At 55.4% G+C, this 12,678-nt stretch overlaps 1 protein-coding gene across 2 annotated transcripts; it reads right to left on the bottom strand.

The window, feature by feature from the left end:
• Nucleotides 1-162: 162 nt before the first annotated feature.
• On the bottom strand, nucleotides 163-12,678 carry DUSP14 (dual specificity phosphatase 14). Of its 2 annotated transcripts, none has more exons than XM_071765316.1 (3): nucleotides 12,498-12,678; nucleotides 3,736-3,832; nucleotides 163-2,310 (listed from the first exon to the last, which is right to left on the bottom strand). In XM_071765316.1, exon 3 carries the CDS (start codon nucleotides 2,199-2,201, stop codon nucleotides 1,605-1,607), a length of 597 nt encoding a protein of 198 aa, XP_071621417.1. In that variant the 5' UTR covers nucleotides 2,202-2,310; nucleotides 3,736-3,832; nucleotides 12,498-12,678; the 3' UTR covers nucleotides 163-1,604. The 2 variants fall into 2 exon arrangements, with proteins under 2 accessions (XP_071621417.1, XP_071621418.1); XM_071765317.1 differs by lacking the exon at nucleotides 12,498-12,678 and adding an exon at nucleotides 11,472-11,580 and having other exon boundaries at nucleotides 907-2,310.

Here is a 12,678-nt window from a genome sequence, read left to right as displayed (position 1 = left end):
CTGCAGGACTGTGAACTGATGGGCCAAATGAGGGGAACAGATCACAGTACTTCTCTCAAGGCTGAGGTCCAGATTTGCTTAAAGCCACTGCTCAGTATCACACCACCTTCTCATTGTTACCTGAGATACGTCAGGACAGTTCTGAACAGAAACCAACACATGTTCTTCTTTAATCTTTATTGATTTTTTTTTTTTTTTTTTACAAGTATAGAATCTCATTTAAATCAGATAGCTATCTGGCATCCAGCAATCTGCCTACTCCTCCCTCAGAGATGCAACAGAGGAGGACGCGAATGTCTCACGGAGGACTTGCCTTGCTGTCCTGGTGGGCCAGGTACGATCCAACAAAACCAATCCCTGCCCCCCGGGGAGGGGACCAGTGGGCAGGAGGCAGCAGCAATGCCAGGGCAAGGCTTCTCCCACCTCTCAGGTTGGAATCGTTCTTGTCACAGGCAGAACAAGGCAAAGCCTTCTCTGGAAAACCATCCTTGTCCGGGAGGTGGGACGGATCGCCGGTTGTGCAGAATAATTCTAAATTGCAACATAACCTTGAGGACATCAGGAAGTGACTGAGAAATGGGCTAAGGCAGATCACAACCATACTTGGAGCTAAGTAATGGAGCAGTTTTACCTACTTTCCACTGACTGGGTGACTGACTCTGAGCTAACACAGCCCAGCCCCTCTGGCAGGTGGCCACGCACAGACAGGTTCCTGAAGGTTTCTTTGGGTGTCAGTGCAGGGAGGGTTAACCTCTCCTGTCTGTTTTGAGCCACGTTTGGGCAAGATCTCTGCTTACTTTCCACCCACAAAAACACACCAGCATTTTTCAGGTACTGTAAGTGTATTCCAGGACTATTGCCCTGGCATGGAATGAGTGAAAAAAAAAAAAAAAAAAAGATCTCGTATTTATTTGATCTGAATATTTCAAATTTTATTTTACTTGTGGCCAACACAGACTGACTTCACTTTTTTTTTTTTTTGTTCATTTTTTTGTTGTGTTTTGTGTTTTTTTTTTTTACTTTTAATACAGATTAAGAGCTGACTAAAGATCTCAAACACTATATACTGAGAGTCACTACAGATGTTAAAGAAAACACCAGCACTAGCACCCCAACCCTGCACACCTGCCTTCCTGGCTCTTGGAAAAACCCACTGCCAGGGAGAAGGGCCTTGCTGGCTCTGTGCTAGTGCTGCTCCCTAGCCACTACAGGATTTTGCAAGGAAGCAAACAAGCTATTAACAAAACATCCAGGCTACCGCATCACAAAGCGCGTTTGTTCATTAACTCTGCCAAACGCCTCTTGGGCCTTTCCTCGTAGGGTACTAATAAATTGACTAAAAAAGGGAAGGAGGCCTTACGGAAAGGAATAAACTTAGAAGGAGACCTCATTCTGCTAAATCAGAGAAGTGCGGATGGGGGGATCCCTGTAGAGAGAAACGTTTTGGAGGGAATCGTTGGCCTTGCGGGTGAGGTGAGAATTAGTTGAGGTTCTGCTGTATGGTAAAGAACCAAAGTTGGCTGTAGAAGGAGAAGGGAACGTCCCCAGTCTGGTCGACTCAGAACAGCGTGTCCCTTCCGTTGTGCTTCCCATCTGCAGTCACATTAAATTCCCCAGTAAGGCATCAGGGGTCTCCTCTCTCTCTCGTAAAGGTCTGGGATGATGCCATACGGTGTCTGTACCATTTTAACCGTCGTCTTCCCAAAGAGCTTCCTCTCGTAGTCTATCAGTTGCCTCCAGAAGCCCACGTTGGGGCGTATAATGGGGCGCCTGGATTTGACCCAGTTGTACGCCTCGAAGAGGGAGACCTTGTGGTACTTCATCAGGTAGGCGATGCAGAGGGTGGCCGACCTGCTGACGCCGGCGGCGCAATGCACCAAGGTGGCGCCGTGCTTCCGCGCCACGCTGTTGATCTTGTCGGCGACGCTGTCGAAGTAGAGGGAGATGGGGGCGTTGGGCATGTCGGCCAAAGGCACTTTCACGTACTCAAACTGGGGCCAGTTAAAGTTGGGGATCTCGATGGTGGCGTTGATGACGCAGGTGATCCCCCGGGAGAGGAGCAGGTGCCGGTTGGAAGCGACGCTGCCCCGGCTCAGGTAGAGGGAGGGGGTGATTTGGGCGATGCCCCCCAGGGTGCTTTCGGAAAGCATTCGTGGAGCCATCAGAGTTCTCGGTAAGGAGTTGTGGCTTCTGGAGGTCATGGAGGAGCTTGGCACTCACACTTCCATTATGGGAAGAGACTCAACGGGATCTTCAGCCAAGGGAAGGATTGTTTGGGCTGGTGGCGCGAGAGCTTCTTCCGCTAAGTCACTGCAAAACACAAGCGAGGCCACGTGAGCAGGGCAGCTGCCCACCGAGCCCCTCTCTCTGCAAGAGAAGAGGAAAACCCAACTCGCCCTGCCACGGCCTGGGCAACCTCCTGCTGGCAAACCTCCCCGGCGTGAGGTGGTTCTGGGTTTGCAGACTGCTTATTACTGCCAGGCCCCCAGGCATTGCCTGGACAGAGATTAACAGGAAAAAAAAAAAAAAAAAAATCTCCCAGCCTAATTAGCTCCAATTACTTGTCAAGGGTTTGGGCAGCCTACCTGTGGGCCTGGACAGCATTTCACCTGGATTAGCACGTGGGAGATTAGTTACACCCTTTGGATGCTTAAAAGCAGCAACTTCACAACTGGCTGGAGTCCAGGGGTTGGTGAGAACCATCTGACAGGGGCTGGGTGTGGCCAGATCACCCTGCCCTCTCCCCAGTGCCACCCTTCTCCTTTTTTAGGCATATGAAGGGCCCCACCAAAGTACATGAACAGAGAAAAGTTGCTCGTTAGAAAAGGCAGTGAGTCATGTCCATCCAGATCAGCTCTCACCAAGGCTGGGCAAGTGTGGAAAGAGTGACCTGGTTATGTCAGAAGCTGAGTGTAAAACCAAAGCAGAGGCTGGGAGAAGGGAGGCTCTTTTCCTGCCACCTTCATGACTGACTCATGGTTTGGAGAAAAACATGCTCTGCAAAGGCTTGGGCTCGCCTGCCTGAGCCCTGCCTCCCTGCCTGCCTCTGTTGTGGTCCCCAGGAAGGATTTCTGCTTTTAATTCCCCACTCCCCTTCCCCAAAGCCAGTGGGGAAGCCACAAGCGAGGGCATGAACCTCAGAGCATTAATAATTTGCAAGTCCCTGTTAGTTGTGCAGTCTTCAGCCAGAGATGGGCCATGGGAGAGGCTCCAGTTGTCTTGGGCTGAGGAATCCCACTGAAATGTCACCAGGCTTCGCATGGAGGGGACCTGGGGGTGGCAAGAGGGTGTCTGTCTCTTCAGCTATTCACTCTCTGGGGCAGACAGTCCTTGAGGGGCTGAGAGACCCCAGCTGTGGCTTCCCCAGCCCTGACATGACTGTGCAGCCATCCATCTGCATCCCACACTGGGAAACACCGGCAGGTCTCAGCAGCAGCTGGCTACACTGCCAGTGGATTTTTGGCACGGCTTTGTGGTAACTTAATGAGCATCACACCATCTCCTCTGTGGCTTGTTCCCTGCTGGCAGCTCCTTGAGCAGCTCCTGCAAGACTTCACACCCTGACACAGGGAGTGAGGGTTCAGCTTCCCCTGCAGACACCCCCGTGGCAGTCACCCCACTGGAGCAGCAGTGGAAGGCACGGTTTTCCAAAGGAATGAGGAAGTCTTTTGAGCAGGGGAAACCCCCTGCTCTCCAATAGCTGTTGCTGACAAGGCAAAGGATTCAGGAACTTACGGTAGGTACCAAACTGCTGCTGCAAACCACGGATGGAGACGGGGATGCTGCGGGTGGCTGGAGAGCAGATGTCTCACAGAGTGTGTCCAGTGGTGTGCTGGGGAGAGAAGAGAGCCTGGGGTTACTGGGAGCTGTGCTGGACCCCAAAGGGATGCCAAGCAGCTCCATCCACTGGGGTACCTTTAAGCCACCCAATTCAGGTGTTGTCCAAGAACTTGGGAGGGGGGGACCACCATTTCCATGCCTTCCCAGAGGCCATGGGAAGGCATTAGCTGCCAAGAGGGTAATGTCACCAACTGCTGCCAACACGGCATGCAAAACCAGGACAGGCCCCGAGAAATCTGAGGCTGGCACAAAAGCCAAAACTCAAAAAAAAAAAATTAATATTTTAAGTAATAAATTTGCTCCAATGTCTCCTTTAGCATCTGACAAGATGCTCACCTAGTCCAGGCAGCTGGATTTTGAGAGCATTGCTAGAATTAAGGGACAGAGCTGGTGCTGCATGTGCAGCGTCCTGCTCCTGGAAAGCAGGGGATGGTAACAGCATCCCTGCATCCCATCCCCTTCTTTTATTCCTCCAGAAATAACCCAAGTCTCCAGAGTGCAGGTGAAGCAGATGCCTGCAGGGAAGCACTGCCGGACCAGCACTTCCCCAAGCCAGCCCAGAGCATGGCAGAGCCTCCCTCACCCTCCTGCATCCCATCTGATGGCCACCTCTGGCACCGCAGGGGCTGTTCCCACGGAGCAGTGACCCCAATCCCTGTCACACTGCCTCCTGACATTCTGCCTGGGGTCAGGCACACTCCCTGTGTCCTCACTGCAGCCGCTGCACCTCAGCTCCAGCTGCTCCCCAAGTGGAGTGGGCGCATTCCTGGGGTGCTCTGGGAAGGGCTTTGCTGCTTTCCATACCGCGGTTCCTCTTTGCAGGCAGCAACTTATCCCGACATTTGCATGTGACAGGCTGGGCTGGCTCTGCAAAGTGCACTGCTGAGGGGCCTGGGCCATGCCAGCAGCCCCTGGTGGGACAGACGGACAGGCAAATGTCCTGCTGCCATGGGCCACACCACCTGCCCTGCCCAGGAGGAGCAGAGGAGCAGCCTGAGGCAGGCGCCCGTCCGCCATCAGGGAGGGGATGGCTGCGGGGTGCCCGCCATCCCATGTCCCGGCTGCACCCTGCTCCCGGGGGCTGCAAATGGCTGACACCAGGCAGCACGGCCACGTGGAACCAGGAGGGCTCTTGCCTGAAAAGAGTTAACGTTCTGCAGAGGATTTCGTGGTGTGAGGGACGAGGCTGCCGTGCTCCATCCCGCGCTCCATCCCAGGCGGCCCCCAGGAAGCTGAGGGGAAATGGCGGGAAGGTGCGGATGGCCCTGCCTGCGTCTGGCAGCTCTGACAGCGGGGATGGCACCGGCTGTGACACGCTGTGACAACGCCTCGGTCCTCCTGCCCACACCCACCGGGCTGAGCAGCTGAAAAAATGAAAAGCCTGGAAAATTAAAGGGGCTTCGTCAGCCTGGCATGGCGGGAGCTGCCCCCAGGCCTGCAGGTGTGAGGCCTGGGCTGTCCCCAGAGCTGCCCCCTCCTGTCACCTCCTGCCCGGCCCCAGACAGCTCCGGACAAAGCCTTGCCTCAGGTCTGCTGCTTTTCTCCATTTGCCTTTCCTAAAACACCTGCTCTGACCCACCCTGGCCCCGCTGTAACCCAACACTGCTGCTCTTTGTTCCCAACATGGCGCCGCAGCTGAGAGAAGAGTGAAAAGCCTCTGCCCGGTCCTTCTTGTATGCAGAAACAAAAAAAAAAAAAAAAAGAGAAAAATGGCTGCAGATGGAATGATCTTTGCCATTGGTGGTGTCTGCAAGGGACAGTGGCAGAAGGGATCAGCACCATGGCATGGAGAGCGCTGCTGGGTGCAGGTCCTGCTCTGCCCCCACCAAGATGGGGAGAGCCACAGAGACACAGCCACCCTGCACCATCACACAACGGAACAAAACCCCACACATCTCCTCCTGTTTCTTCTCGGCATTTCCAAGCAGTTGCACAGGCTGGGGTGGTCACACAAGACTCAAGTTGGTGTCCCCAGGCACTGGAGCCTGTCTCAGGGGACTGCTCACTGTGTCACCCAGCAGAGGCTGTGGGTGCTCCCTGATGTGGGTGCCACCTTCCAGAGGAGAGGAGAGGTGGCTGTGATTCCCTGAAAAGGGCTGAAATTCCCTTTGGCAGCAACCAGGTGTTCCTGCTACCACATTGTTTGCTGAGCTGACCCCTGTTAATGGATTAATTAATCTTGTAACAGCCCTGACCCACAGCAAACCTTGTTCTGGACTCTGCTTTGGTCTTCCCCATGGACAGAGCCCTGATGGGGAGGTCTGGGAGAGCCCCCAGGTTGCAGGGGTCCCTGGCCCTGGTGACACAGAGGTGGGACTCTCCTCAGCGGGTTGGTGGGTTCTGCCATTTCACTCATCTGCATAATTAGAGGTGGGGGAACCAAGTGGTTAATTACAGCCTGGAGATTCTTCTGGTCTTCAAAGCTTCCAGCTCCTTTCCACCCAGCTTCTGGCCAGCACTGTCCATGGATGTGAGTTCTCCAGCAGCCCCTGGCTCCCTGCAGACCCCCAGGTAAACACCATGGGCTGGTACCGGGCTGGTTCTGGGCACTGTGTGGGTTCCTGGGGTACCTCAAGGCTGAGCTATGCTGCTCATCTGTGGTCAGGTTTGTTGGAAAATGAGGCAGGAGCTTTGTCTGTGGTAGCTGCTCCCATGGAGGAGGGTGATGTGTAACTTTGCAGGTCTGGGCAGTCTGACCCTGGGTCATATCCCTCCTGGTTGGATTTCCTGGCATCCGAGGGGCTCCTCTGAGGGTTTCAAGAGCAACACGACAATGACTTATGCATGAGTGGTCCATCCCCTTGGAAAGGTTGCTGCTGGCAATGTTTAGGGCTTTGTTGTTCTAAATCTTGTGATAGGTGGAGTTTGTGTCTCTTGCTTTCATTCTCAGGAATGCAGTCCTGCTAACAAAGGCTGAAATTCCCACTGGAAAGTGTTCCTAGACCTTCTAAGAAAGGCTTGAAAACACCTCTGAAAGGCCAAGGCAAACAGTTAAATATCGTGTGATCTCTAGGGAGGGGACAGCCTTGTTTGTTGGTCTGTAGGCAATGAGTTGGTAAAGTTTGAGCTTCTGGTTTCTTCTGGTGCTGCTGGGTCATTGTCTCTGATTTGGGGGGTTCTTTTTATTTTTTAAGCTCCTATGGCTTGAGCACACAGCCTGTGACTTGTTCATGAGGGCCTCAAGTAAGACTTGCAGTTGGTGTTGGGTGGTGTGTCACTAAGATGGTGACATGGCTGGAACCTGCCAGGGAGGAGAGCATCTCCCAGGCTCTTTTTCCCTTGGACCATAGGAAATGGGGACATCTGGTCCTGCTGTGGCTTTGCTGCTGCCTCTGGGTGCCCCTGGCAGAGCCTGAGAGGTACCTGGCAGGTCGAGTGCATGGAGAGAACCAGGGGAGTCGAGAGCTCCACTCTGCTGACAGAGCAAAGCCCCCAGGGCCCCTGGGTTTATTCCCAAAGCATCGTTTGGGAATTGAAGCAGGTTTGTGGGCTGGGTGTGTGAAATGTCAGTACTGAAGCCAGCCTTCCCCCCCTCCCCAGGAGAGGAAAAGTTATTCATTGTGGAGATGACAAACGCTCTGTAACGCTGCAGTAAAGAGAAGAGTCAATATTGCAGGTGTTGAACGAAGGAGCCTGCTCAGGGCTCTTCCTAGCCAGGCTGAACAGCAAATTGCTTCAGAAATGGTCTCGGGGAACAGCGTTTCAAAGAGATTTCAGCAGGGAGCACAAACTGCAGCCATTCTCGGGGTCAGGTCTCGCTCGCGCTGATCCAAGGGAGTTTGCTTGAGTGGGCTCGAGGCCCTCAGCAGCCTCTGCCTCCCGGGTGTCACAGCAGCTCAGTGCTTGCTCTGCTGGAGCCTTTGCTTTCCTGCCTTGGGTTGGGGTGGCCATGCTCCTGAAGCTGTGACAGTGTGTGTATGTGTGTGTGTGTGTGTGTGTGGTTCAGAGCCACCACCACATCCCCGTGACGGGAGGGACGAGTGGTCGGGTTTTGAAGCGGAATAGAAGGAAGAGGGAAGCAGGAGGGGATGGTGGGGTGAATCAATCTGTGACCAAACCCCTGATTGATTCCTGCGTTACCCTCTCACTCGAGCACAGGATGGAAGCTGTCAGATGTTAAATCAAGATAATAATCTGTTTACCCAAAGCTCTGAGCTGGCCTGGCTGCTGGTACAGCACACGGCACAACTGGGTCTCTGGCACTTGCAAGCACACACTGGTACTTCCCAAAGGTTTCCTGGTGTGTTTTGGGCAGGGCTCCCCCCCTTTGTGTGAGAAATCCACAGGCTATGGCTGCAAAACATCCTCAGCTTATCCCTGCTCAAGGACCCACATCAAACATGTGTAGTCCACACACTCTCCAGTCCATACACAGCCTCACTCCCCCGGGTGCAGCACTGCCTCCTCCACACCCCTGGAATTCAGGCTGCTCCCGTGACCCCAGCCAGGGCTGCAGGGCTGACAAACCCTAATTAATTACCTGTCCCAGCCTGCTGTGACACTGCCTTTGGAGGGGTGACAGGAGTGCTCCTGTATCACTGCCTGTGTCCCTTCCCCGGGCACCAGCAGCACGGCTGCTGCTCTGGGAGGGCTGGGGTAAGGCCAGGGCTTCACACACCTCCCCCACTGCCTCCCACAGCAGCAGCCTGGGTGCTGAGGCTTTTGGAAGGGTCTATCCAAGGATGCTACGTGGCCCACGGGCCGGTGTCCCTGCCTCTCCCAGGCAGAGGAAGCAGCTCCACTGATGCTTTTTCCTGCCACTATTTCCTCGTCAGAGCCTGCCCACGGGCACACAACCCACTCCCTGCCACACAGCCACCCCCACTCCTTGCTGCTGTGGAGAGGGAAGAGGCAGAGATCCTTTCTCTCTCCTCAGCAGCTGGATCTTGCCAGCAGAACCTCTGGCTGTGGGACAGCACCCAACTGGCATGCAGGGTCAGAGGGAGACAGGGAGCAGGCACAGGTGCAACCTCCAGCATGCTGGTATTTATAAACTCCAGCCTGATAAAGCTGCTCCAGGGACAAGCTTCCCTCAGCAACCAGCAAGTGGATTTTATGTAAGAAAAACAAACCATCTTTCTTTTTAAAGCAGGGGCTGCTGTTTTGGAGCTGCTCTGCCTGGCAGTTGCTTGGTGAGCAGCAGGGGCACGGGGCTCACCTCTGGGGCCACAGTACAAGCCAGCAGTGTGGCCATCCATGCCTTAATTACCATCTCTGGTTGGGTGCTTGAAGGGCTCTTAAAAAAAAAAACAATACCAGAATTAAGCCTGAGGAGGAGGCATGAATGGGATCCTACTGTTGTGTACTTCTTCCAAGCAGCAGGGGTGGCTTTGGACCTTAAGAGGAGATACTGTCTCCTCTGAAGTGTCACAGCTTATTTCAGTGCCAGCTGATGGGATCTGGCTTCCAGGTGGAGTTTAGAAAAGCTCCATCCCCAGCTCCCTGTGTCCCAGTGCCTGTGTGACCCTGGAGGGATGAGGATGAGGATGGAGAGGAGGCTGGTGTATGCTCAGGGAGCTGCAAGATGGAGCCTTGTTTTTCCTGGGGATGTGCCCTGTGCAGTCAGAGCTGGCAGGAGGGATTCAGTCTCTTCCTTATAAGTTGAGCAAAACACAGGGACCTGGTGTGCTTGCTCGTGTGTGACCCTGCTGGGACCAGGGCTGCCTGACTGGCACTTCAGGGCTCACCCAGGTCAGTGCAGCCTCCTGCTAACGTGGCAGAGCAGAGGGGGGAGGGCAGCAGCTCAAAACCCAGAAAATAAAAGGCAAATTCACTGCAATGTGCCCTGGGAACTGTCTGGTGTTTCTACCCTGGCACTCAGACCTTTCCCAGGGGTGCTGCTAACTTGTTCATGTTCTGAATGCAACCCCACTGCTTGGGGGGGTCTCGAGGTAAAGGAACCCCCAGACTTTCCAAGGCCAGGCAACCTTTTGGCACGGGGCAGAAAAAGCAAGAAAGCAGGGAGGGAATGGAGGGGTTGGAGTGCCTGGCCACCTGCAGCAGCTCCAAGGAATGAGGTCACCTTCTGAGCACACCAATGGGGTTGCTTAGGGTAACAGGAAGGGAGGCCAATTTTAATCAATTAGTTGGAAATGAAGTTTACGTGCAGCACCAAATGCTTCCCATGTAAACAGCACCGGGCCAGCACCCCTGGCATCCCAGCACCCAGCTCTGTCTGCTCAAGCCTTGGTGAAATTGTGGTTTGCTCTGAGCAAAGTCAGATTTCCTTTGAGAACCAGGAGCCCTGCCCCTGTGAGCTGCTGCTCAACCTCCCCCCAGGGGTGAGGGACCTGCAGCCACCCCCCAGGCATGCAGGGGGGATGCTGACAGAGGGGAAAACCAAGTCTCATCAGTCCAGGTATCCCAAACTGCAGGGCTGGAGCGAGTGTGGCAGCACCTGTTGAGCCTTCCTGCTGGGAAACTAATCTGCCTGGTTATTTTTTTTTTTAATGCTTTGGTTTTGGTTTTTTTGTTTGTTTGTTTGTTTTTGTTTGGTAATTTTTTTAAGTGTGGGAGTAGCTGTGTGAGAGCAGCCCCCAAGCTGGGTGCTGGCACCAGGGAGTGCTTTGCAGCCACCACCACTGGGACAGCCACTCTGGCACTCCATGCCCTGGGAAGGGCAGGCAAATGTGTTTGCCTTCCAGTTCTAGGCTTTATTCCCAAGCAGCTGGGATGCTGGAGCTGCTGTTGCCAGAGATTCCTTAGCTCTTTCCAGATGCCAGAGCCCTGTCTGCTGGACATTTGTACCATGCTTGCTCGGTGTGGGTTTTTTTAAAGAGATAAATTTAATTACCTGGAAGGGTTGGACCAGATGATCCTTGGAGTCCCTTCCAACCTGCCAATCTATGATTCTATGATTCTATGATTCTATGATTCTATGATTCTATGATTCTATGATTCTATGATATCAGCATGCATGTGGGGAGGATTCTGTAGCTGGGAAGGGGGTGGGAGAAGCCCCCATGCTGGGTTTGAGGCATTGCCCCCCCAGAAGGCAGATCCTGCAGTGGCAGCAGGAAGCCTGGGAGGCTTCCCTGGTGAACAGCCTCATGTAGATGGCTCTTCTGAGGCCAGGCTCTGGTGAGCAGGAGCAAAGCTGCTCCTGGTACCTCCTGCCTTGCCCAGGTGCCTTTTCCCCTCTCCACATTCCTGACTTCTGCCTGGATGCCCAGATGTGCCACGTGGCTGGTTCTCTGGGACAAACCTGGTACCAACTCTCCAAACAGAGCTCTCTGCCCGAGACTTTCTCATGTAGGCTGCTGCATCTCTTTCTTCCCTCCCGTAATGTCTGATTTCCACAGCATTGTCCCCCACACCCTGTACATTTCTAGCACTAGAGGAGCATGAGCTCTCTGCCTTTCCAGCTCGGAGATCCCAGCTGGGATCAGGTGCTGAATGAAAGCCACGTAAATTTCAGCGTTGCTTTGACCAGAGCCCGGAGCAGATCCTGCAGAGCGGGGAGGGTTTGGATGAAATCCCTGAGATTTCACTCGTGTTCCTGGAGGAAAGATGGGATGTGCGTGTCCCATCCAGGAGCCAGGCGAGCCCTCGGGAGCGGGAAGGACAGGCAGAACTGCACGTTCACACCTTCTAGGCATAAATCGATTAAAACCTGCTGCATTACTGCTCACCTCCTGACGTTCAGCAGGGCTGCGTTAGCCAAGTCATGGCAGCAGATCTCTGTTGGTGCGAAACGGCATGCTCTTGTTTTTCATTGCTCGGGAACCAGAGTGTCCCAGCCCCCGGGAAGGTGGCACGAACTGAGGAGGATGGGGAGAGGCCCGGGGGAGGAATCCTTCCCCTGCCAGAGCAGGGACAGCTGATCCCAAGTATCGTAAGGGAAAACAGCGTTTTGTCCCTGCTAATCCCCTCCACCATTCCTGTGGCAGTGGCATGAGGGATAAACTGAACTTGCAAGAGGATATTAGGACATCTGTCAATCCTCAAGAGCTCCGGAATAAAGGACTCGTTTAGTGCCCAGTCGAACAGGTTATGATCCTGCCCATCTCCCTCCAGGCAAACGCGGCTCACTGCTGCCCGGTGCCGCTCACAGCAGTCACGCTCCGGACCTGCCTCAAGGGCCGCGCACACACACAGAACCGGTCCGGCTTCGAGGTGCCGGGGTTTGCCGGCACCGGGGTGCCCCGCAGAACCGGGGGAGGGAGGATCCAGGGATCCGCTCCGGCCCCGCGGCGTGGGCTGGGGCTCGTTTCCACGTCGAGGAAACACCCGGGCTGTGACTCCAACCAGCCGGGCTCGGGCTTTAACCACTCGCCACCGGCTTTCTGCCTTCTCCCGGCTCCTTCGGGTCTTCACCGTCCCGCCGCAGCCCGCTCCCTGCCTGCACACGGGGACTCTGCCCGGTCCCCGAGGCCCCCGGGGACTGCCCGGTCCCCAACGGCACCGCCCGAGCTCCAGGGGCAGCCCCGAGGCACCGCTGGGGAAGGGAGGAAGGGGGGGAGGAACCGGTGGTCGCCCTCCCCGGACCGGAGCTGCCCTGCCCGCCGCAGAAGGGTACCATAGGCAGATCGAGGAGGGCGAGCTGTAAATAACCCCGAATCCGCGGGGAGAGCCGGCAGCCCCCGGTACCCCGCAGCACCGCCGGCCCCGCGCTCCCTCCCCGGCCGAGGCCCGGCCCGATCCCGCTCCGCTCCTACCATGGTTCCTCGGCGGATCCTCCGCGCTCCCGGGCGGGCAGCGGTGGGGCAGGAGTTTTTATCGGGCGGCAGCCGGGCTCCGTCTCCGGGGCTGCCACCTGACCGCGGCGCTGCCGGGGCCGCCCTCCGCCCGCCGAGCCGCGGTTACCAGGCTACGGCGGAGCCCGGCCCGCCCGGTTCT

Source organism: Heliangelus exortis, chromosome 21 (genome assembly GCF_036169615.1).
Source record: "Heliangelus exortis chromosome 21, bHelExo1.hap1, whole genome shotgun sequence".
Classification (NCBI taxonomy): domain Eukaryota; kingdom Metazoa; phylum Chordata; class Aves; order Apodiformes; family Trochilidae; genus Heliangelus; species Heliangelus exortis.
This window is presented reverse-complemented; position numbering and strand designations above follow the sequence as displayed.